A 23,029-nucleotide genomic window follows, 5' to 3' on the forward strand; every position below is an offset into this window, starting at 1 on the left:
GGATGAAATCGCTGCTTATTTGATGTTTTATTATTAAGGGAGTTTCGCTTACCTTGCTTTCCTCCATCGCAGGCCAACCATATACAAGCTACAAATGAAGCATTAGACAGAAAAGATGGACAGATGACGCTGGTCTGGTCGCGTTTGCTCTCCCTCACCGCCGCTTCAGCATCAGCTACTAAAACACTCAACTTAAAGGTACTATAGAGTTATTAGTTACTGTATATTTATATCTATATTTGATCCGGTCGCTGTGAGAAACTGCTTCGTTGTTCACCGTGGTCAACCTGAAGTCTCATTTCTGCAGCGAAATTAATCATTCACTCACTTTATGGCTCTAAAGTCCATCGAAAACACCCTGAAAAAACACTCTGTATTACACAGTTCGGAGAAATACTGCAACTTGTTTTGTCGCAGTCCTAAAAACACTAAAAAACAGGTCAGGAAAAGATCTGTCAGCCGCAGAAACACTGCTCGTGTGTTTATACAGCGGAGCTCAAACATCGAACTTTATTTAGGGCCATTCCACCGAATGGGCACCATTTCTGTAAACATGCATAAAGATTAACTACAAAATACATTTTATTATTAAAGAAAGTGTCCTGCACATTAATCTAACTGCAAATTTAAAATATGTAATTAAATTATTAAAAGCTACCTAAAACACTGAAAATATAGCATTTGTACATGTCCTCAGTGTCTAATGCTACATTTTAACATTAAATATAAGGTTTAAAATCCTTCAGAAATCATTTTTGTTTTGCATCCCATCTGTGCTTTAAATACATTCATTTCAAAATAAATGTATAATATTTTGGATAAAATACACATTTTAGTCGTGTCCCCTGGTTTTCACTCAGTCCTGTTACCCTAACACCCCTCTAAAAAACTGGGAAAGTTCCACAAGACACATTTTCAACATAATATTGCAACATCTGGATCTTCTGAAGGCAATGAAATGACCGAAAGCATGTGGTCTTGCTTTCTTTTCTGTATATCTGATGATATTGTAAGAGTGTTACCTAAATTATTTCTTAGATGTTACTTATTTTAAAAATACAAATCTTTGTGAATCACTATAATTTGCTGAGTATTCTCATCATTTTATCATGTACTCGATGTGGCTAGATTATATGTATTTGCTAATTTTATCCTAAAATCTCAATCCTGTCACTTTCAGTCCTGTTACTCATATATCCTATACTTATATATATAGTAACCGAGTAAAAGTAACAGGAGTGAGTAGTGTCATCAGATTTATTAATGTAAATATTAGGCTACATCCATATTAATCTAGATAAATTTGAAAACGCATCTTTTTCTCAATGTTTTGGCCTTCTATCCACACTGAGACAATGCTTTTGCCCAGAGAAAACCTATGGTTATTCCTGCATTGTTGATTTATATTACTTTCTTGCAAATATGACAGAAAATGTATGATTTCTGTCCTGTGGCAATTACTCATATATGGAATGGCGTTTGAGTGTGAGCTGTGCTGTAAGAAAACAATATCCACAGAAAAACTGAAAATATATATTAAGTTTATAATTTTAATATTAATTTTCATTTTCATTTAATATTTATAATTTTTTAGTTATTTATATATTATCTTGTAACCTGTCCTCTACCCCTAAACATGACCCTAACAAAAACCTCTGCAGACCACTAGACTTAAAGGGGTGGTTGATTGCAATTTCACTTTTTTAACGTTAGTTAGTGTGTAATGTTGCTGTTTGAGCATAAACAATATCTGCAAAGTTGCGGCGCTGAAAGTTCAATGCAAACAGAGATATCATCTTTTAAAATTCTGGAAGTTTAATGCCTACAAAAACGGCTGGTAAGGGACTACAACCAGTTACTTCCCGGGTCCATTACGTCACGAACCCAGATAAACCTTAAAGCTTAAATGTTAAAGCTTTAATCAGGATAAAACCATATATTAAAAGCTAACAGAAGCAGTAGCACTTACAAATAACAGCATATCTAAAAGTATGAGACGACAACAACAAACAAACAAACAAACAAACATACCATTGAGAGCCGAGCTTGCACAGGTTCTGCGCGATCCTCTTCCCTAATATCCTCTGCGTCTCAATCGGGCTCAAATTGATGAGCAATATTGACAACACCATTGTTTACAATACAACCGGAGCACATGCCGCTGAGCTGAGGGGCGGGACGTTTAGATGCACACTAGAGGCGGTTTAGCCAATCACAACACACTGGACCAGCTAACCAATCTGAGCCCATTGCGTATTTCTGAGGGAGGGGCTTCATAAAACCAGGAAATGATCAGCGCGTTTAGAAGAGAAGGGACAGAGCAGTGTGGAATGAAGGTAAATTATGTGAAAAATAATGCGTTTTTTAAAAATGAAGCATTAACACATGTTAGACTGCATCCCATAAACACAATCAAGCCTAGAAAAAAAAAAAGAGTCAACCACCCCTTTAAATAGAAACATGATTTGGCCTTTTTCAGCAGTGAGGTCAGCTCACTAGTCAATGTTCAACACTCTTCACTATATCATCAATACCTCACGTGTAGTCAAACCTGCATACTAATATAATGGATACTCCTTCCTGTTACCAGTTTCATTTCCTGTTACTAAATAGTTTTTTCTTTAAAAAATAAAGTTAAACCACTATTTTTTAAATTAAGTTTGGTCCATAATTTATCCTATTGTTTAATAAAAAATTGATAAGCTTAAGGTTTGAGTCGCCTTTAAAATGAAAAAATGGGTTTCTGTACTTTAGAAAAATACATCTTGTGTAGATAAATAGTGATTTTTTTTATGATAAAAATAATGTTTTTTGACCATGAAACCAACAATTTCTTTAAAATAAACACCTGCCTGAGGGGGAAATGAAGGAATTTCTTGACATAAAACATGCTGTAAGAAACTATAGTCTGCCTTGACCCAGATTCCACTCCACAATACATGTTTGATCATGCTCATTTCCCAAAATGGCTTAATTATTATAAAGAAGAAAGTCAACAGTTATGTTGTTTGTAGACCATTTGGGATGATCACATCGTGAGCAAATGGTCACCAATTGTAGAATAGGACACCGAGAACTACCTCAGACAAAGGGGTGTCAGAACTTAATTAACATACAGACCACAGCTGTAACAACAGGAGCAACTGTAACTGTATAAAAGGTTTGAGTTTAGGATGTTCGGGGTTCATTCAGACTCCATTGAACCCAAAGTACTACATGTACTTGGTCACTGCTATGCTGCACTAAACATCTTCATCAAGATCTTCAATGTCCTCATCACATTTTCTTACAATGCTTTTTAAAAGACATTACAGTTTTGGTAACAGGACTGAGAAAAATGCATCTTCCACTTAAAAATTGTGTAGAAAATTAAATAAAGTTACCCGAGATGGACCAATACAGATTTTGAATAGTTAAATGTGTGTATTACTAGATTCAGTCTTTAAAAAAAAAAGATAGAAAATGGAATTATTTTTTGGGTGCAAATGGCACCCATTCGGTGGACTTTATGTCTATAATCATGACACATTTCAATAACACATTCCATATCAAACATTTATTGTATCCCAAAATTGAGTACAGTCACATGATGAAATAAATATCCATGCTTCAGATCTCCCAGTGAACAAAAACATTGACAAAACATTATTCTTCAGACAACCTGAAATGTAAAGATAACGCTTTTTGTGCTTTTGCATTCATTTAAAACAATTTAATTACATAATCCTAATTTACAATTTAATTATATAATATGTCCTCTCCTATAAATAAACAATAGTCACAGACAGATAAGATCATAAGTGCAAGCAGGGCTGCAGGTGCAGTGTTAGCGCCCCCTGGCTGTGGAGCTGCAGAAGCCGCACAAACTCCTCCGGCATTTTGTGCAAGTAACGATGCGGTCTCAACTTGTCGTAGTAATGATACGGAACCGGATTGTTCTGCAGGTCCGTTCCAAACGGCCAGAATCCATAAACATGCACATGCTCACACAGTTCCAGCGCCATGTTAATTAACATAAACCCAGTGGAGAGGCGGATCGACTTCAGGCCACGCCCCTTCCAGAAACGGTCCAATGTTCGAAGGTAAATGGGGCTGAAGAACACCACCGGCTGCTGAGGTCTGATTGGACGGAGGACTTTGAGAGTTTTGATTGACAGTCCAGTGCAGAAGGTGTAGGCGAAGGCGGGCATGGCGAGGGATGCGTTTCCGTACACACTGACCCGCTCCACCAACGGATCCGGATTCCGCACCAGGTTTTTGTATCTACAGAAACAGTTTCAAATAAACACTACTGCACTGGGGGAAAAAGATCTGTATGCCTGTATAAGTGTGTTGCAAATATGACAAAAATCACAAAAATGATTTTAAATACATAGAAAGCAGCACATTAATTGCAAGTAAAGTGTCTACTTTTGAGGTTTCAAATAAGTTTTTGGAGAATACACTCTTAATAATAAAGGCGCTTCGCGATGTCACAGAAGAACCTTTTTGTCTAAATGGTTCAATAAAGAACCTTTAACATCTGAAGAACCTTTCTGTTTCACAAAAGCTTCTTTGTGGTCAAAGAAGGTTCTTCAGATTATAAAAAGGTAAGAAAGAGATGGTTCTTTAAAGAACCTTTGACTGAATAGTGCTTTGTGGAACCAAAAATAGTTATTCTATGGCATCGCTGTGAAGAACCTTAAGCACCTTTATTTTTAAGAGTGTAAAATGTCAATGTAGGTGAAATAATGTTCTATCGTCATTCAGTGTAACACTTGTATTTATGTAAAAATTTAAACAACATGCTTACTCTGACCTGTACTAATATATTGGTTTGTGGGAATATACACATTTTCTCTTGAAAATACTCAACCCGCTCTTCCCTATGCAATTACAACTCATTTGAATCTCATGCCATTACTGTATCAGCTCCGATAAAACTCCAGTTCGTGGTCATTTACCGTCCCCCTAGCCAAATTCTAGCCACCTTCCTAGAGGAGCTGGACGGGCTGCTGTCCTCTTTCGTGGAGGATGGTACTTCGCTCTTAGTCTTTGGTGATTTCAACATTCACCTAGACAAGCCTTATGCTACAGACTTCCATGCACTCCTAGCTTCGTTTGATCTCAAACGCCTTACCACTACTAGCACGCACAAATCAGGCAACCAACTTGACTTAATTTACACACGCAATTGTACTGCAGATAACATTCTGGTACAACCGCTACATACTTCGGACCATTTCTTCATTACATTTACATTACGCTTTGCTTCTCCTGTGCCACCAACCCCTACCAGTTACTTTTAGACAAAACCTGCGCTCCCTTTCTCCTTCCCATCTTTCCTCTGTGGTATCCTCCTCTTCCTTCACCCACCCATTTCTCATCTCTGGATGTAAACGCAGCTACTGAGACTTTATGCTCTACCTTAACCTCTTGTCTAGACGACATTTGTCCTCTCTCCTCTAGGCCCGCACGGGCTGCTCCTTCCAACCCCTGGTTATCCGAGGTTCTTCGTGAACATCGGACTACACTCAGAGCGGCAGAGAGAAAATGGCGCAAATCAAACGATCTGTCGGACCTCAGTAGGTACCAGTCTATGCTCACATCCTTCTCTGCTAAAGTCCACACTGCCAAATCCTCACATTTCCACAACAAGATCGACAGCGCCCAGACATGCGTAATCTCTTCAGAACATTTAATTCCCTCCTCTGTCCCCTCCACCTCCTCCCTCCACCTCTATTACAGCTGATGACTTTGCCACTTTCTTTACAGACAAAACTAGATCAATCAGTGGTCAGTTTTCACCTCCACGCACACAGGACCCTCACCCTACCACATCCACTGCTAAAACTCCCATCTTTTCTTTCTGTCCACTCACTGAAGCTGAAGTATCCAAGCTTCTCCTCTCCAACCATCCTACAACATGTCCTCTTGACCCAATCCCCTCACACCTTCTCCAAGCAATCTCACCCACACTCTTACCTGCACTCACACACATCATCAACACATCCCTACTCACAGGTAACTTCCCCATTGCGTTCAAGCAGGCTCGGGTAACCCCACTGCTCAAAAAACCTACATTAAACACTTCTCTTATAGAAAACTACAGACCTGTCTCTCTCCTTCCGTTCATAGCGAAAACACTTGAACGAGTTGTCTTCAACCAAGTCTCACTGTTTCTTTCACAGAACGACAAACTGGATGCTAAACAGTCAGGTTTCAGGAGGGGCCATTCAACTGAGACTGCGCTTCTCTCGGTCACTGAAGCCCTGCGAATTGCAAAAGCCCATTCCAAATCATCAGTCCTCATTCTGCTGGACCTATCTGCCGCTTTTGACACTGTCAATCATCAGATACTCCTGTCCACCCTCTCATCACTGGGCATCTCTGGCATTCCACTTCGCTGGTTTGAATCCTATCTCACTGGTAGGTCTTTCAGGGTGGCCTGGGAGGTGAGGTATCCAAAGCACATACACTGGTCACTGGGGTTCCTCAGGGATCAGTTCTTGGACCCTCCTCTTCTCCACATACACTACATCACTGGGTCCCATCATACAGGCACATGGATTCTCATACCATTGCTACGCTGATGACACACAGCTCTACCTCTCTTTTCAACCAGATGATCCAACGGTAACTGCAAGGATCTCAGGTTGCCTGGCGGACATCTCGGCATGGATGAAAGAACATCACCTGCAGCTCAACCTGGCAAAGACTGAGCTTCTTGTCCTCCCTGCCACTCCGACTCTACAGCATGACTTCACGATCCAGTTAGGTTCATCAACAATAACCCCATCAACTTCGGTCAGAAATCTTGGTGTAATCTTTGATGATCAGCTGACCTTCAAAGACCACATTACAAAAACTGCTCGATCTTGCAGGTTTGCACTATATAACATCAGAAAGATCAGGCCCTTTCTGACAGAGCATGCTGCACAACTTCTTGTCCAGGCCCTTGTCATTTCTAGGCTGGACTATTGCAATGCTCTTCTGGCTGGACTTCCGTCTAATACAGTCAAACCTCTACAAATGATTCAGAATGCAGCGGCACGACTGGTCTTCAACGAGCCCAAAAGAGCCCATGTTACACCTCTCTTTATCTCCCTGCACTGGCTACCAATCACGGCTCGCATCAAGTTCAAGACACTGATGCTTGCATATAGAACAACCACTGGCTCAGCACCCGTTTACTTGCACTCTCTATTAACAATCTACATCCCCTCCAGAAATCTGAGATCTGCTAGTGAGCGACGCCTCGTGATACCATCACAGAGAGGCGCAAAATCACTCTCTAGATCATTCTCATTCACCATTCCTGGCTGGTGGAACGATCTTCCCACCTCTATCCGGAATGCTGGATCCCTGTCAATCTTCAAGCAACAACTGAAAACTCATCTCTTTCGACAGCACTTGACTTCATCCTAAACTTAAAAAAAAAAAAAAAAAAAAAATAATATTATCTTTACTTATTCCTTCCTTTGGTAGTTTGTATTTATTTGAACAATGTCTGAGACTTGGTGTTGCAAGCACTTCGTATGTCTGATTGCCTCTTCAAGATTAATCGCTCGATGTATTCCCCAATTGTAAGTCGCTTTGGATAAAAGCGTCTGCTAAATGACTAAATGTAAATGTAAATGTAAATGTAAATGTTCTCTTATGAATGTGTTTTATTATATTTTCATATATTTATTTGGCTATGACTTACAATTTCTGAATATTATATTACATTTTTATAGGAGTATTCAGTTATACTCATTGATACTCTTTGAAGTTTAATTTATGTCAACCAGTACCTGGTACATTTTGTTTTCCTTCATTTGACAAAACAATGGTCTATGAAATATATACATTTTATTCCTTCGTTTAACATATGATAGGTACATCTTGTTATGTTAATGATGTCTGAACCGGATGATGGAAACTTATGTTTTTGCAAGGTATTTTTATACATGCACGGATGTTGCTAGGATTGTCTTTAATTTTCTTGGTATTAAGCACTCCCTTCTAAGTTGATATGATATTTAGTGATATTTGAAGATTTGCAGAGCTTGCCGTTTCTGCTGAAAGAGTGTAAAACCACAACAACCTCCTTTGACATGTCAAGCTAACCTTGCTCTGACATTATCTAAATAAGGAGGGGAGGGAGGGAAAATAGTAGGTAAATATTTTTAACATTTTGTTGATCATACGAGAATGTCCCATGACCTGTGAGATGTAAGTCTCTAACCTATATAAAACCCTTCAACTGGCATCTTTAATCTTTTCTTCTCTTTGCATGCTCTGAAGATCTTCAACTCTGGGCTTTTGAATATTACTATAATCAGATCAAATTACTCAGGTTGTTAGAATATAATCTTGTTTTAACAGAATACTCTGGTTGGATATTGTATCCAGTTTTAATCTTTCTTTAATTTCCATATTTTACATTAAATCATTTGTAATAATTATCACTTATACTTATGAATTTTATTAATTTTTTAATAAAGTACACTTTTAATGAAAAGGCTACATCTGCCTGGATCTCTTCTCAGTACATCATATATATAAAAGAATAAGTGAGGATGATACATTTTAAGTGAGTAAAATTATTGCCAACAAATGGCCAAAATGGGATAGTGACTAGGGGTGAGCGATATAGCCTCAAAATTATATCACGATATTTCAAGAATATTTGCATTATTGATATTGATGACGATATACAAAAAAAATATGGAACAACATTTTATTGGTGATTGCAGCTGGCAGGCAGCAGCATTTATTAGTGAAAACACAATGTAGGGCATTTTCCATCCTTTTCCAATGAGCTACTGTCATTGATGACAGACTACCTAATTCGAAGTGTAAATCTATTATCATAAGGTGGCAGAAGCAGCATTATAGTGCAATATAGGTGCATCTCAAATTAGAATGTCGTGGAAAAGTTTTTATTTCAGTAATTCAACTCAAATTGTGAAACTCGTGTATTAAATAAATTCAATGCACACAGACCGAAGTAGTTTAAATCTTTGGTTCTTTTAATTGTGATGATTTTGGCTCACATTTAACAAAAACCCACCAATTCACTCTCAACAAATTAGAATATGGTGACATGCCAATCAGCTAATCAACTCAAAACACCTGCAAAGGTTTCCTGATCCTTCAGAATGGTCTCTCAGTTTGGTTCACTAGGCTACACAATCATGGGGAAGACTGCTGATCTGACAGTTGTCCAGAAGACAATCATTGACACCCTTCACAAGGAGGGTAAGCCACAAACATTCATTGCCAAAGAAGCTGGCTGTTCACAGAGTGCTGTATCCAAGCATGTTAACAGAAAGTTGAGTGGAAGGAAAAAGCGTGGAAGAAAAAGATGCACAACCAACCGAGAGAACCGCAGCCTTATGAGGATTGTCAAGCAAACTTCACAAGGAATGGACTGAGGCTGGGGTCAAGGCATCAAGAGCCACCACACACAGACGTGTCGAGGAATTTGGCTACAGTTGTCGTATTCCTCTTGTTAAGCCTCTCCTGAACCACAGACAACGTCAGAGGCGTCTTACCTGGGCTAAGAAGAAGAACTGGACTGTTGCCCAGTGGTCCAAAGTCCTCTTTTCAGATGAGAGCAAGTTTTGTATTTCATTTCAGAAGCTCATAGCCCAAGTTGCTTGAAGTCCAGTATTAAGTTTCCACAGTCTGTGATGATTTGCGGTGCAGTGTCATCTGCTGGTGTTGGTCCATTGTGTTTTTTGAAAACCAAAGTCACTGCACCCGTTTACCAAGAAATTTTGGAGCACTTCATGCTTCCTTCTGCTGACCAGCTTTTTAAAGATGCTGATTTCATTTTCCAGCAGGATTTGGCACCTGCCCACACTGCCAAAAGCACCAAAAGTTGGTTAAATGACCATGGTGTTGGTGTGCTTGACTGGCCAGCAAACTCACCAGACCTGAACCCCAGAGAGAATCTATGGGGTATTGACAAGAGGAAGATGAGAAACAAGAGAAATGCAGATGAGCTGAAGGCCACTGTCAAAGAAACCTGGGCTTCCATACCACCTCAGCAGTGCCACAAACTGATCACCTCCATGCCACGCTGAATTGAGGCAGTAATTAAAGCAAAAGGAGCCCCTACCAAGTATTGAGTACATATACAGTAAATGAACATACTTTCCAGAAGGCCAACAATTCACTAAAAAAAAAAAAAAAAATTCACAAATTTTTTTTTTATTGGTCTTATGAAGTATTCTAATTTGTTGAGAGTGAATTGGTGGATTTTTGTTAAATGTGAGCCAAAATCATCACAATTAAAGGAACCAAAGACAAACTACTTCAGTCTGTGTGCACTGAATTTATTTAATACACGAGTTTCACAATTTGAGTTGAATTACTGAAATAAATGAACTTTTCCACGACATTCTAATTTATTGAGATGCACCTGTAGTATTAACCAGTGTTGGGCAAGTTACTTTAAAAAAGTAATTAGTTACAGTTACTTCTCACAAATAGTAACTGAGTTAGTACCTGTGTAAGAGCCAATAGCCCCTTTCGCACCGCTTTAGTTCCAGAACTAAAAGTACAATACTAAAGTACTGAGACGATTTTGCGCGAACTATTTCCCAGTACCATTTAAAGGGTCGCATTCGCACCGAAGGGGTACTCAGTGGGTACTAAGAAGTGACGTAAGCTGGTCGACAGCGACGTCATTTGTGTGCGGCGTTCAACAACGAAAACAAAGAACAACAACGTTAACAACAGGAGGATGGAGGACGCTGTGATCGGAGCTGTGTTTTTCTTGTGTCTTGCGGGGTTCACAATAATGGACATGGAATGTCGACGTAACTTATACGTCAAGCGATTGAAAGATCGGAAAGGAGTTCAAAATGTTCAAAAGTGCCTGCACTTCTGCATCCGTCCATCTATGGCTTTTCTCCATTCTTGCGAAATATAAGTTGATGCGATGTTTACACAGTATGTGTTTACACGGTGTTTTAAATCATGGCGGGTGAGGGCGTTTTTGTACGCGTTTAGCCAATCAGCGTACACTTACGTCACGATAGTTCCTATGGAACTGTTTTAGACCCTACTCTGAAGTAGGAGCTAAATAGTTCCTCCAAACGAGTTCCGGGAACTAAAACAGTTCCTAGTTCCCGCGGTGCGAACACGGCAAAAAGTGGGTAGTTCCACAATTAGTTCGGGTACTGTGAAAAGGTTCCTGCGGTGCAGGAAAAATGGCTATTTATGTCACTATAAACCGAGTTACATCATTATAAAAGTAACCAATTACCAGGGAAAGTAACTATTGCATTACTTTTGAAAAAAAAAAAAGAAAGAAAAAAAAAAAGTTAAAATGTGTCAAATAAATTGGATGCCTCTAATATTAAAATGTTAAATGATTGAAAAGGACACTACATGGAATAAATTATTATTTTTAAACATTGTGCACTAATACAAAACAACAATTTACAAATACTTATTTAACACTGATCATTTTTTAACATTCTAGCAGACATTATACAAACAAGCACAATTTAACTTAAAATTAATAAGTTAGTGGCCATTTTTGAGACCCCCTTCATGCAAATAAATGCAGCCTTGCTGAGCAGAAGGGAATTCTTTTACAATATTAGAAAATATTACAGATCCCAATTTGAACACCATGTGTGAATGTTATAATAAATCTATTAATAGAGCAGTTTTAATTATTATCATTATTATTGCATTACTTTTTAATTTTATTTAACAGAACAACGGTAATATTACAACACTAACATTTATGAATGTTGATGGAGCTTTTATTTTGACAGAAACCCACAGGAAGTCCTCAGTGCTTCTTTTTGTTGACAGCAGCAGATTTATAAATTATTCTCATTACTAATTTGGGAAGATGCACGTATCACATTGGCACATGCCTTGTAAAAATCGCTCGCTGTCGGTGCAAGTAATGATTTTTGTGTCTTTCTCGGACAGTTTTAAATTTCAACTGGCGTTGCTCGCGGCAGAAGTTGAAAACTTTCCAACTTTTCAAGCGCCAACGCAGGCGTCAGCCAATCAGATCGCCTTATGCAAATACCCTAGCGCAGACACTAGCCAATCCCGTTCATGCAACACCAGACAAGTCTGTGATTGAAGCTTGGTCACAAGCCAGACACGCCCTCCGCCGACGCCCCGTGTGAATGAGTGCGCGCCTCTATTTAATCGCGTCACGTCATTGTTCGGTACAATTTATTTGATGTTTTTTTTGCTTATTCAGCCGACCACCGAAAGAGCAGTTTTTTTTTTTTTTGCTATTCTCGGCCGAATAATTCAGCTGCCGAACAATTGGTGCATCCCTAGTAAATCATCAACGTCATCAAGTCGCTATAGCACACATCTTGCAGATGGCAAGACGTCTGTTAAAGATCTCTTGATCTGGAAAGCATCTGCTGTCTACAAACGTCTGACAGACGTCTTTCAGATGTCAGTTTTACATGCATTCTAAATCATAAACATCTTAAAGACATCTAATAGACGTCTATTTGACATCTAAAAGGAGACGTCCTATAGACGTATTGCAGATGAGCAAACACCCTAAAAAATACGTCTTGCAGATGTAAATGCAGACATCAAATAGATGTCTCCGAGATGTACGTGTGCTATCAGGGTTGATATCGCGATGACACTTTTTTTATCATGTAAAAATTATATAATATGGCACACCCATAATATACGGTATAATATGGCACACCCCTAATAGTGATAAAGTTTAAAAATGTAAAATTATGAGTAAGTATTTTGGGGTAAAGCTAATTAGTCTTTTAATATGTCAAACTGATTCTTGTGGTAAATATGCCTGACAAGATTGTTACACTGAATTACATTTTAGTGGCTGTTCTGTAAATCATGGTAAAAATGTATGATATTATTTATTTATTTTTAATTTTTTGCATGGAAAAAACTACTTATAGACACACACACACACACGTTACATTTACAAGTAATACATTACAGTATTGGGCTACTCCCAACAAAGGTAAAAACCCTTTCACACCAAAAGTTAAATGAATAAGCCAGGCTGAAGGAAATGTAAATTCACGTCTGTACAGTAGAGGGCGCCGCTCAAACACATTGCATGAAGAATATCCTCCTGAGACCCAGCTATGGAGTTTTTGCCTCTGTAGTAGACATTATATTTTAGTGAATGTCTCAGAGACCTCACGTCACAGTTTTAAGCCTGGAAGTTTGACCATGACCACACCCTCTCCTAGGTCTTTAAAGATGGCTAAATTTAATTTAGTGAAAAATGTTACATCCTTATGGAAATATGATTATATTTTGTAATTGTCATTTAAATTAATAATTTAAAAATTGTTTGTCATAAAGCAACATCTCAGGAAAATGTTATGGGTTTTCAAATCCAAATATGACTTCCTGTTGTGAAACATATGTTCATACGTCCACTGTAGAGGACACCGGGACTAAAATAATGTTTATTGTGCATTTTGGGAGACATAAAAATTGAATAGGAAAATAAATTATATATAAATTTTCTTATTAAATATTAGATACTATTATGAAAATCTGGCCAATTATTACTCCCACTATGACAATTATATTTTTAACATGCTGTCCCAACAGCAACACATTAATATACAAATTAGATACAGTGTATAGATACACTGTTTAATGGGAAAACCAGTTTATGGAAATTTACACACATTGCATAAAACAAAATGGTATATAAAATCATTTTGTTATATATTTTATAACAGTTGAGAATCATCTTTAAAGTTTAGTATTAAAAAATCATGAAACCTAAAAATTGATTGGTGATTTAAAAAAAAGAAAAGAAAAAAATCCCATTGTTTTTGCCTTTTTGATGTCTATTCATGCCATTTTATTTTGAGAAAAACTGAGTCCTAGTGTCCTCTACAGAGGACATGGAATAAAATATAATTTTTCATTTTTTTTCTTATGCTCTAAACCCCCCTCCCCTCCCATAACAAATAACAAAAAAAAGCAATAACAAAAATTAAACCCAAATGTGTCATTTTTGCTGATTAGTATGGTTGAATTGAAGGTCAGTAGCAAAGACACTGGTTAATAAAATGGGATTAAATGCATAAATGATATTTGTCTTATTTAACATTTAATTATTGCAGGTTTGTATAACAGTCTATGTTTGCATTTGACTTTTTATTGATTTTGAGGAACGCTGAATGTGTTTTTGTGCAGGTGAGATGAGTAAATACATGTTGATATTTAGTCTAGAACTACAGTAAGATCATGTTCACACACAACGCTTTGCACTTACTCCTGATTTCTCTCAACATGGCAACACCAGAGCTGTCAGTCAATACATGAGAAATACAGTAACTGGTGTTTCATATTTGAAAAAGTTACTCAGATATTTCCTTCTAAATTAAAAAGTAATGCGTTACTTTACTAGTTACTTAAAGTAATCTGATTACATAACTCGCGTTACTTGTAAGGCCTTATATATGTATTTGTATGTGTGTGTGTGTGTGTGTGTGTGTGTGGACACTGACTCTCTCCGAATCTGACTGGGGTTGATGGTCACCAGATCTGTCTTCAGCCCAACATCACTGTCATTAATATAAGCCAAATTAAACCTGAAACAGAGAGAAAAAAAAAAAAAAAAAAGTCCTTGATTTGATCAATCTACAAAACGGGTGCCACTTCTATCTTTTAAAAGTAAAATCTGCATGATATTAAACATAAATGGCTTAAATATAACTTAAACTTAACATATGTTGGGTTTTACATTTAGCAGGTCATGACCTTTGCATGCGTTCATTAGAAAGAGAATGTGATGCTGATGTTTATACAAACATCCTATTTTCAGTAATCAGTTTACTATATAAAATCATGATAGCGTTTCACAATAAGGTTCCATTAAACTGCATTAATTAAAAATTAACAAAACTTCTAAAGAATTTATTAGTTTCAATTAATTTCAACATTTTAAAAGTTTAAAAGTTAATTATTATTAACTAACATTAATAAAGATGAATACATATTGTAACAAATGTATTGCTTATTGTTAATGTACTAATAGGGCAACAAATAATTACAAGGAATGCCAATAACATTGAATTAAACATGACATTTGCAAGTACAACATTTCTGGAGACTGTGTGATATCGGTGTGATGTCGACTGATGGTTTGACGTGTCAACGTGTCTTTCTTCTGCATCTTCTGCATCTGTTTTATTAGGCAAACTAGTTAAACATTCACGAGAGAATCTGCTCATTAAGACTGGTTTGTCTTATACTGTATTCATCAGCGGTTGCTCAGCCGAGTGAAGACGGCACAAGCAGATAAGAGAAGGTTCACGTGTGTAACGTTAACACACTACAGCCATGAACTGTTTAAACTATTCAGACCGCAGCTGTTTCAGTGTTTCAGAGATACTGTATGAGAAACAACCGAACGCTCATCAGCTGAATTGTTTTAATAGAAAGAGTTCAAAGTCTCTCTGATCTTCTGGTCTGTGGTTGAGCCTCGGGTTCCTCTTTCAATGTGCGTCTATGGGATTTTCTTGTCCACTGAAATCACTCTGTTTGAGCACATAATTGTGGTCAGTGAGGAGCAAGGCATGATGGGATGTGTTTACCGTATGACGAAGTCTGCGCTGTCAATCTCACGTCCACAGCTGCTGTTCTTCAGAATCCCACCGCTGCCGACCACAGCACACCGACCCAGACGACGACCGCTCCAGGGGAAATCCTGCACACACACACACACACACACACACACACACACACCAATACACACACACCAATACACACACACACACCAATACACACACACACACACACACACACACACACACACACACACACACACACACACACACACTTACATTTAGTAATTTAGCAGATGCTATTATCCAAAGCGACTGACAAATGAAGACAATGGAAGCAATCAAAATCAACAAAAGAGCAATGATATGCAAGTGCTGGAACAAGTCTCAGTTTATAATGCAGTACACGTAGCAAGGTTTTTTTTAATTTTTTAATTATATGAATAAATAGAATAGAAAACAAAAAGATTAGAGAAGCTAGTGTTAGTTTTTATTTTATTTCAAAAGAATAGAATTAGAATAGAGAGTGCTAGAGTTAGAGGGTCAAATAAAGATGCAAGAGATGCGTTTTTAGCCATTTCTTGAAGATGGATAAGGACTCAGCTGCTCGGATTGAGTTGAGCAGGTCATTCCACCAGGAGGGAACATTTCATTTAAAAGTCAGTGAAAGTGATTTTATGGCTCTTTGGGATGAACAATAAAGCGATGTTCTTGCAGTACGCAAGCTTCTAGACTGAATTTAGGTAAAGGGGTGCAGAGCCAGAGGTGGTTTTGTAAAAAACATTAATGGTTTAAATTTTATGCGAGCAGCTATTGGTAGCCAGTGCAGATTGATAAACAGAGGTGTGACGTGCATTCTTTTCAGCTCATTAAAAATTAATCTTTCAGCCGCGTTCTGGATTAATTGTAAAGGTTTGATAGAACTGTCTGGAAGACCTGCCAAGAGAGCATTGCAATACTCCAGCCTGGACAGAACAAGAGCTGTTGTGAAGCATGTTCCGAAAGAAAGCGCCTGATCTTCTTGATGCTGAATAAAGCAAATCTGCAGGACCGGGCAGTTTTAGTAATGTGGTCTGAGAAAGTCAGCTGATCATCAATCATAACTCCAAGGTTTCTGGCTGTTTTTGAAGGAGTGATGGTTGATGTGCCTGACTGGGTGGTGGAATTGTGATGAAACGATGGGTTTGATGGAACCACAAGCAGCTCTGTCTTAGCAAGGTTGAGTTAAAGGTGATGGTCCTTCATCCAGCAAGAAATGTCTGTTAGACAAGCTGAGATGCGAGCAGCTATTGTCGGATCATCAGGATGAAATGAGAGGTAGAGTTGAGTGTCATCAGCATAGCAGTGATATGAAAAGCCATGTTTCTGAATGACAGAACCTAGTGATGCCATGTCGACAGAGAAGTGGTCCAAGAACTGAGCCCTGAGGCACTCCAGTAGTTAGATGTTGCGACTTGAACACCTCACCTCTCCAAGATACCTTAAAGCACCTATCTGAGAGGTGAGACTCAAACCACTGGAGTGCGGTTCCTGAGATGCCCTTTGCCAATAGGGTTGACCAGAGGATCTGGTGGTTAAACGTGTCAAAAGCAGCGGACAGATCAGCAAGAGAAGTACTGAAGATTTGGAATCCGCTCTTGCCATTCTTAGGGCTTCAACAACTGAGAGCAAGGCAGTCTCGGTTGAATGTCCACTTCTGAAACCAGACTGCTTGCTGTCGAGGAGGTTGTTCTTGGTTGAACACAGCTCGTTCAAGTGTTTTAGCAATGAAAAGGAGGGAAACCGATCTGTAGTTCCCTAAAAGAGTTGGGTTAAGAGTGGGTTTCTTAAGAAGTGGGGTTATACAAGCCAGATTAAATGCTGAGGGAAAAACACCAGTGTGAAGGGATGTGTTAATGATGTGAGTGAGTGCAGGTAAAACTGCAGGAGAAATGGCTTGAAGGAGATGAGATAAAATAGGATCAAGCGGACAAGTAGTAGGATGAAAAAAATAATTCTGTACGATTTATAAGCTTGTGTCCTCACAGTGACAAGTCCCCATGAGTCTGTGTGTATTCAGGTTTAAAGGGATAGCTCACCCAAAAATGAAAATTCTGTCATTAATTACTCACCCTCATATGGTTCCAAATAGTTTTTGGGTGAACTATTCATTTAAGTCCCCACTGGGATAAAAAAGGTACACACACACATACACACAAGATTGATTATCACATAATCACATTGCTTTTTTGCAAGTAACTAGTAAAGTAATGCATTACTTTTAAATTTACAATGAAATATCCGAGTTACTTTTTTAAATAAGTAAGGCCAGTTACTTTGTTTTCCCATTTATTCACTGACAGCTCTCCTGTCCCTGTGTTGAGAGACATCGAGAGTAAGTGTAGAGACAAGGCATTTCATTTAGCCTGAGGCTTATTAATTTCACTTTTGGTGTGAAAGAGCCTTTACAGTTTTACAGTCTAAAACATAACTTTTTGGGGTTTTTTTATTATTAAAAAACAAATAAGTAAGCCAAGCCCAGATGAGAAAAAGTAACACAAAAGTAACGCAATGCATTACTTTACATAAAGAGTAACCAAGTAACCCAATTAGTTACTTTTTTTATGGAGTAACGCAATATTGTAATGCATTACGTTTAAAAGTAATGTAAAAGTTTTGCTCTACAATATAAACCACACACACCCATACTGAAAATACAAAATTTGAAGCCTATGTGTATATTTATAAAAAAACAAAAAAACATTTGTAATTACTAACTACATAAGAACATTACGGGTGTGTGCATTTGCATTGCTTTTTGACTGTTCTCTGTAGATGCCTTCTGACATGCCATGATTGGTCAGTTATCTACAATGCCTGCATGCTACTGGTCAAACTATTTTCAGTTTTTACCTTCAGCGAGTATGAAAAAGGCAAAACCTGAACATTTCTGACACTTTAGAAATACCGGCCGAGACATATCCTGGAAAAAGACAATATATAGACAGTTTGTAGGGCTTGACAGGTTCTGTCACATATTCAGAGGACAAATCTGGTCCCAAACTATCACAATACACTAACACATAGCATTAATGAGTTGTAAATGTATATTGGTTTCACACATACACACCTTAGGCAACATGCTGTGAACAACTGCATTCATTTTGTATGTTTTTGTTGTGCTCGTCTCATACGGGATGGTCTGATTGATGGCCGTGTTTCGTTTGGTGAGGAATAACGATCCTGTGGCATTACAGCAAAACTGCATCCTCATTCTGCCATAAACACACAGAGAGAGAGTTTATTAACATTCAGTAGCTTTACAAGTGTAATCTCTGTTAAATTGAACCACCTCAGTATTTAACTGTTTTGTAACTGCTTGTCTCATTAAACACATTTGGCCTCATTTACGAAATGCATGACAGAAAACTGGGCGTATGGTCGCTTCTACCCAAAAATTGGCAGATAATTGTATAACGAGATAATTTTGTTTAATTTACATTATTTTCCTGACTGACGATCTAAGCTCATTAGTCGATCATTAAAGTCTGTTTAGCAATATTAAATTTGTGTTCTCATTTTGTCACACCACAGAAAAATGTGTTAGCTATCAACCACACAGCCAAATTTGAAGTAAATAAGTACATAAAATAAAATAGGTAAATAAAATAGGTTATCCAAATCTTAAAAAAAAAAAAAAAAAAAAAATCAAACATCCACCTAATTCTTCACCTAAAAATGGGAGCGGCCATTTGTAAATGTTCCTTCCGCGTTCTTCTTGTTATGGTGGAGCGGCTGCTTACACATTACATCTGGGTCAAAATGGCAATTTTCACCTGAGATTCAGAGCCAAACTACAAGGGGGTAAAAATGACCAGAAAGATGGCAGCATCATAGGCCCTACATCATTCAGTGCCAGAGATATGGAGAACTCAATGAGGTGCCATTTTACTCCTGGAGCCATGTTGAAATTCCAATATCTCTAGATCCGAACCATATAGGGCCTTAAAAATAAAGATGCCAAAAGGAAAGTTTGTTAAGACCCAATATCCAAAAGGGCATTAAGATATCTTTAATACTTCTTGAGTTACAGGCATGCAAACATTGGAAAAAAAAACTTGAAAAGTGCTGTTTCCCCATTTTTGATTGGTCACCATTAGCACATAATGCAACAAAGATTGCTAAAGTCAACAGATTTTACTAACAGACCTAACAATCTCTGTGTAAAAATAACATTATGATGCTGCCATCTTTCCCCTCCTGTAATTTGGCTCTGAATCTCAGGTGAAAATTGCCATTTTGACCAAAAGGTAATGTGTAAGCAGCCGCTCCACCATAACAAGAATAGCAATATACAGTGAAGTCATGCAGCGTTATGCATCATGCACTAAATGTGTCAAACTTTTACTAAAACTTTTACTCAAAATTACTAAGATTTGAGAACATGAATTTCATGCATCATATCTGCCAAAATAGTCAACTTGAAATTGTGTTGTGTGTGTAAATGCAAAGCAAGTCATAAAGACAAACGTGTCTGTCAAAAGGCATTAATCTAAATATAAAGACACAAACCTGTTCAGCTCGCGCTCGGTAGTGTTTGCTTTGTACGGGCAGCTCAAGAAATCTGACAGCTCCTGCGTGAATCTCTCCAGTTTTATACTGAGAAGGAAACAAACACATTTAAGTTATCAGTCCTCTGAAACAGAAGGAAAGCTGCTTGATCTTGATTCTCACGCACCTTTTGGCCGGTTTGATAATAGAAAACTTGTGTCTGAGTTTAGCGCAGCGCAGCACGTCTGTCATCCCATCTCTGAAAGAAAACACACAGTTTTCAAGTTTTCAAAGCCACTGTATCATTTGAAATTGATTTCAAAAAGTCAAGTAATAATTTCTTAACTGATCCTTTGATAGGAATGTTGATTCAGTAACACGCCCTTTTGTAAATTACGACAATGATGTTAACAGAAATATGTTCGGAGAACGTTTTGCTGATGTTCCCATTAAGTTATGAATGTTTTTAAAAACAGCCAATCAAATAGAAGGTTATTCTTCAATTGAGGTGGCAAATGAGAGGCAGAATTTGTAAAAATGCTTGTTTGTTTTTTTGTAATAAAATATATTGCTATGCATTTAAAATTAGTTGAATATGCTATAAGCTTAAGAACATTTTGATTTTTAAATAATTTCAATCAAACACTGGTGATACAGCCACTTATGTCATTTTGAAGTAACATCACAGACTTTATATTGCAAGCTCTGTGGTGTTACCAGAAAAGACAGTAACAAAACAGACTAAATCCAGACTTTTCTAACATGGAGGCTGCCATCATGATTATTTCAAGATCAGGTGACATTTTGGAAATATTAATAAGTATGTATCTATCAAAATATTGATTAAGATATGTCAGATCTGCAAGTTATCAACATAACACCACAGACACTAAAGTGCGACACGTGAAATTTAGCGAAGTTTAAGAAAATGAATAAGAAAGGATGGACTCCCCATGCACCCCTCAGATCATCAGCACCTGCAGTGACCTTTACACACAGGAAGTAGTCCAAATAGAATTCTCCCTTTTCTTAAAGAGGCGACATCCATAACACCACAGACATGAATTTGGGGGACACAACTTTTTTCTTAAATATAACAAAATATGTTTTAAAAAACTATTTAATAAAATAGTACATGTTAAATAAAATCTATATTCACAATATAACCACTTTGTTTGTGTTAAAAATGTTATATTGTTGCGATTACATTCCATGATACCGCTCTGAGGTATGGCGGGAACATCCATAATTTGTTACAAATGCAATCTCTAAAACTCAATTAAATGTGTATTTTAAAACAAACAAATGTCACTATTAACAGTGCACAAATTCTTTACCCTACAGAATGCAAACATTGTATGATTTATTGGTATTTAAAGTTTATTTCAACCGTTGTAAAGTAGAGGGACATCACTTGCCGCAACAATTGAAGAATGACCCAGATGCGACTCGACTGCACATCGTGCTTGCGGAATTAATTGAGGACAAATAGTTTAAACATCGTATTTTCACAGCAGCAAACTGAAGGAATCCAGAACAATCTTTACTATGCGCTGCTGAACAATCTTATCTCTGACAAAACAATCTATTATACATCTAAATAACATTTCAGTCCTGATTAAAACTGCAATGACGTTTCGATCTAAAAATAACATTTAAAAACAATGTAAAAATAAAACCCCACCGAAAACAACTGAACCGCTTCATGACAGCAAGGACACAATATCATTAATGAAATAATGCAGGCAACGGTGTTAACCAACAAGAGCTACAACAATAAATCATGTAAGAAGACTTAGAAACGATAGACTAACGATTTAGATTTTATAACAGACTTGAGGAACACTGAGTCTGATTTAAATTCGCAATAATTAATTAAATGTAAATGTTCACCTGGAGGAGTGTGTGTTGCGTGTGTAATAAAACATCACACACACACCTTGAAAGACGATCAGGACCATCAGGAGCCTGGAGATCCGTCGGAGAAACGCCAATGCCATCAGAAAAACACATGAACGAGTGTGTGTGTGTGATTGAGGGGTTAAAGGTGACCCCCCCCCAATCAAGCATAACTCCGCCCCTCTCAATCTCGTCATATAGCCTAAACCAGTTCATAAACGAAGAACTTGTCATTTGTGTTGTGGGTCATTCTATAGAAACGTCCACTTTTGGTACAGAAAAATGTCTTAAATTATTTATTTTTTTTACATTTTAAACTTAGACCACATTGTTAGATTACCTTTTGACTTTATGAATACATATACATTTTTTTTTTTTTTTAGCTTTTTTGTGCAATTATTTCAAGACCACATGTATCATTTTTTGTCACTGGTGTTACCTTCTTTAGCAATATTAAAAGTATTTATGAAATATTATTTCTAAAAAAAAAATAAAATCAGCACATGTAGTCAGAGTTACAGAAAAATGATGAAAATGCAAGAAATAAGGAGATTATGTTTTATTTATTTAATGTGACAGACAAAAACAGTACAGTAACACAGCACAGTAACACCAGTGACATACATTAGGCCTGATATACTGATCGTCACTGGTGTTATTCATAAGGAAGGTAACACCAGTGACAATTTTCATGAAAAATGCATTTTACAAAATGTCTGCTGCAAGGTATCAAGCCACATGGTGTCAATCATGGTATACTCACTAAATGAAGTAGTTTAATCCATTTGTATTATAGTTTTTTTTACATTTTCCTAACAATAAATAGGTCACACCAGTGACATCAACTATAAGCTTCATATGAAATCATGAGATAAATGAGAATTTATCATAACTGAAAAGAAACAGTGGACTAAACATGGGCCTTTTTTCAGAGATGTTTAGAAAATAGGAAGGAGGAAGTCGAGTGATGTCATCAGTGTGATTTATTTATTCCAAAATAAAAGACTTTTGTTAAGCGGTAACACCAGTGACACGACTCCAAGGGACCACTGTTTTCA

The 23,029-nt window shown here is 37.4% G+C and overlaps 1 protein-coding gene across 4 annotated transcripts in view; it reads right to left on the reverse strand.

Annotated features, from left to right (window-relative positions):
- LOC131531669 (alpha-2,8-sialyltransferase 8E-like) overlaps positions 1 to 22,122 on the reverse strand; it is a 29,529-nt gene extending 7,407 nt beyond the window's left edge. The window contains exons 1-7 of one of the 4 annotated variants that reach the window (XM_058762606.1): positions 21,966 to 22,122; positions 20,260 to 20,331; positions 20,094 to 20,180; positions 18,652 to 18,796; positions 15,573 to 15,685; positions 14,484 to 14,567; positions 53 to 4,263 (exon numbers count right to left, since the gene is read on the reverse strand). In XM_058762606.1, coding sequence (XP_058618589.1) covers positions 3,795 to 4,263; positions 14,484 to 14,567; positions 15,573 to 15,685; positions 18,652 to 18,796; positions 20,094 to 20,180; positions 20,260 to 20,331; positions 21,966 to 22,072 — 1,077 coding nt within the window. In that variant the 5' untranslated portion in view covers positions 22,073 to 22,122 and the 3' untranslated portion in view covers positions 53 to 3,794. Of the gene's footprint in view, positions 1 to 52; positions 4,264 to 14,483; positions 14,568 to 15,572; positions 15,686 to 18,651; positions 18,797 to 20,093; positions 20,181 to 20,259; positions 20,332 to 21,965 lie in introns of those variants that run through there. The other 3 variants (XM_058762607.1, XM_058762610.1, XM_058762609.1) reach the window with 3 other exon arrangements.
- Positions 22,123 to 23,029: the final 907 nt, after the last annotated feature.

This window comes from Onychostoma macrolepis, chromosome 23 (genome assembly GCF_012432095.1).
Source record: "Onychostoma macrolepis isolate SWU-2019 chromosome 23, ASM1243209v1, whole genome shotgun sequence".
NCBI classification, from domain to species: domain Eukaryota; kingdom Metazoa; phylum Chordata; class Actinopteri; order Cypriniformes; family Cyprinidae; genus Onychostoma; species Onychostoma macrolepis.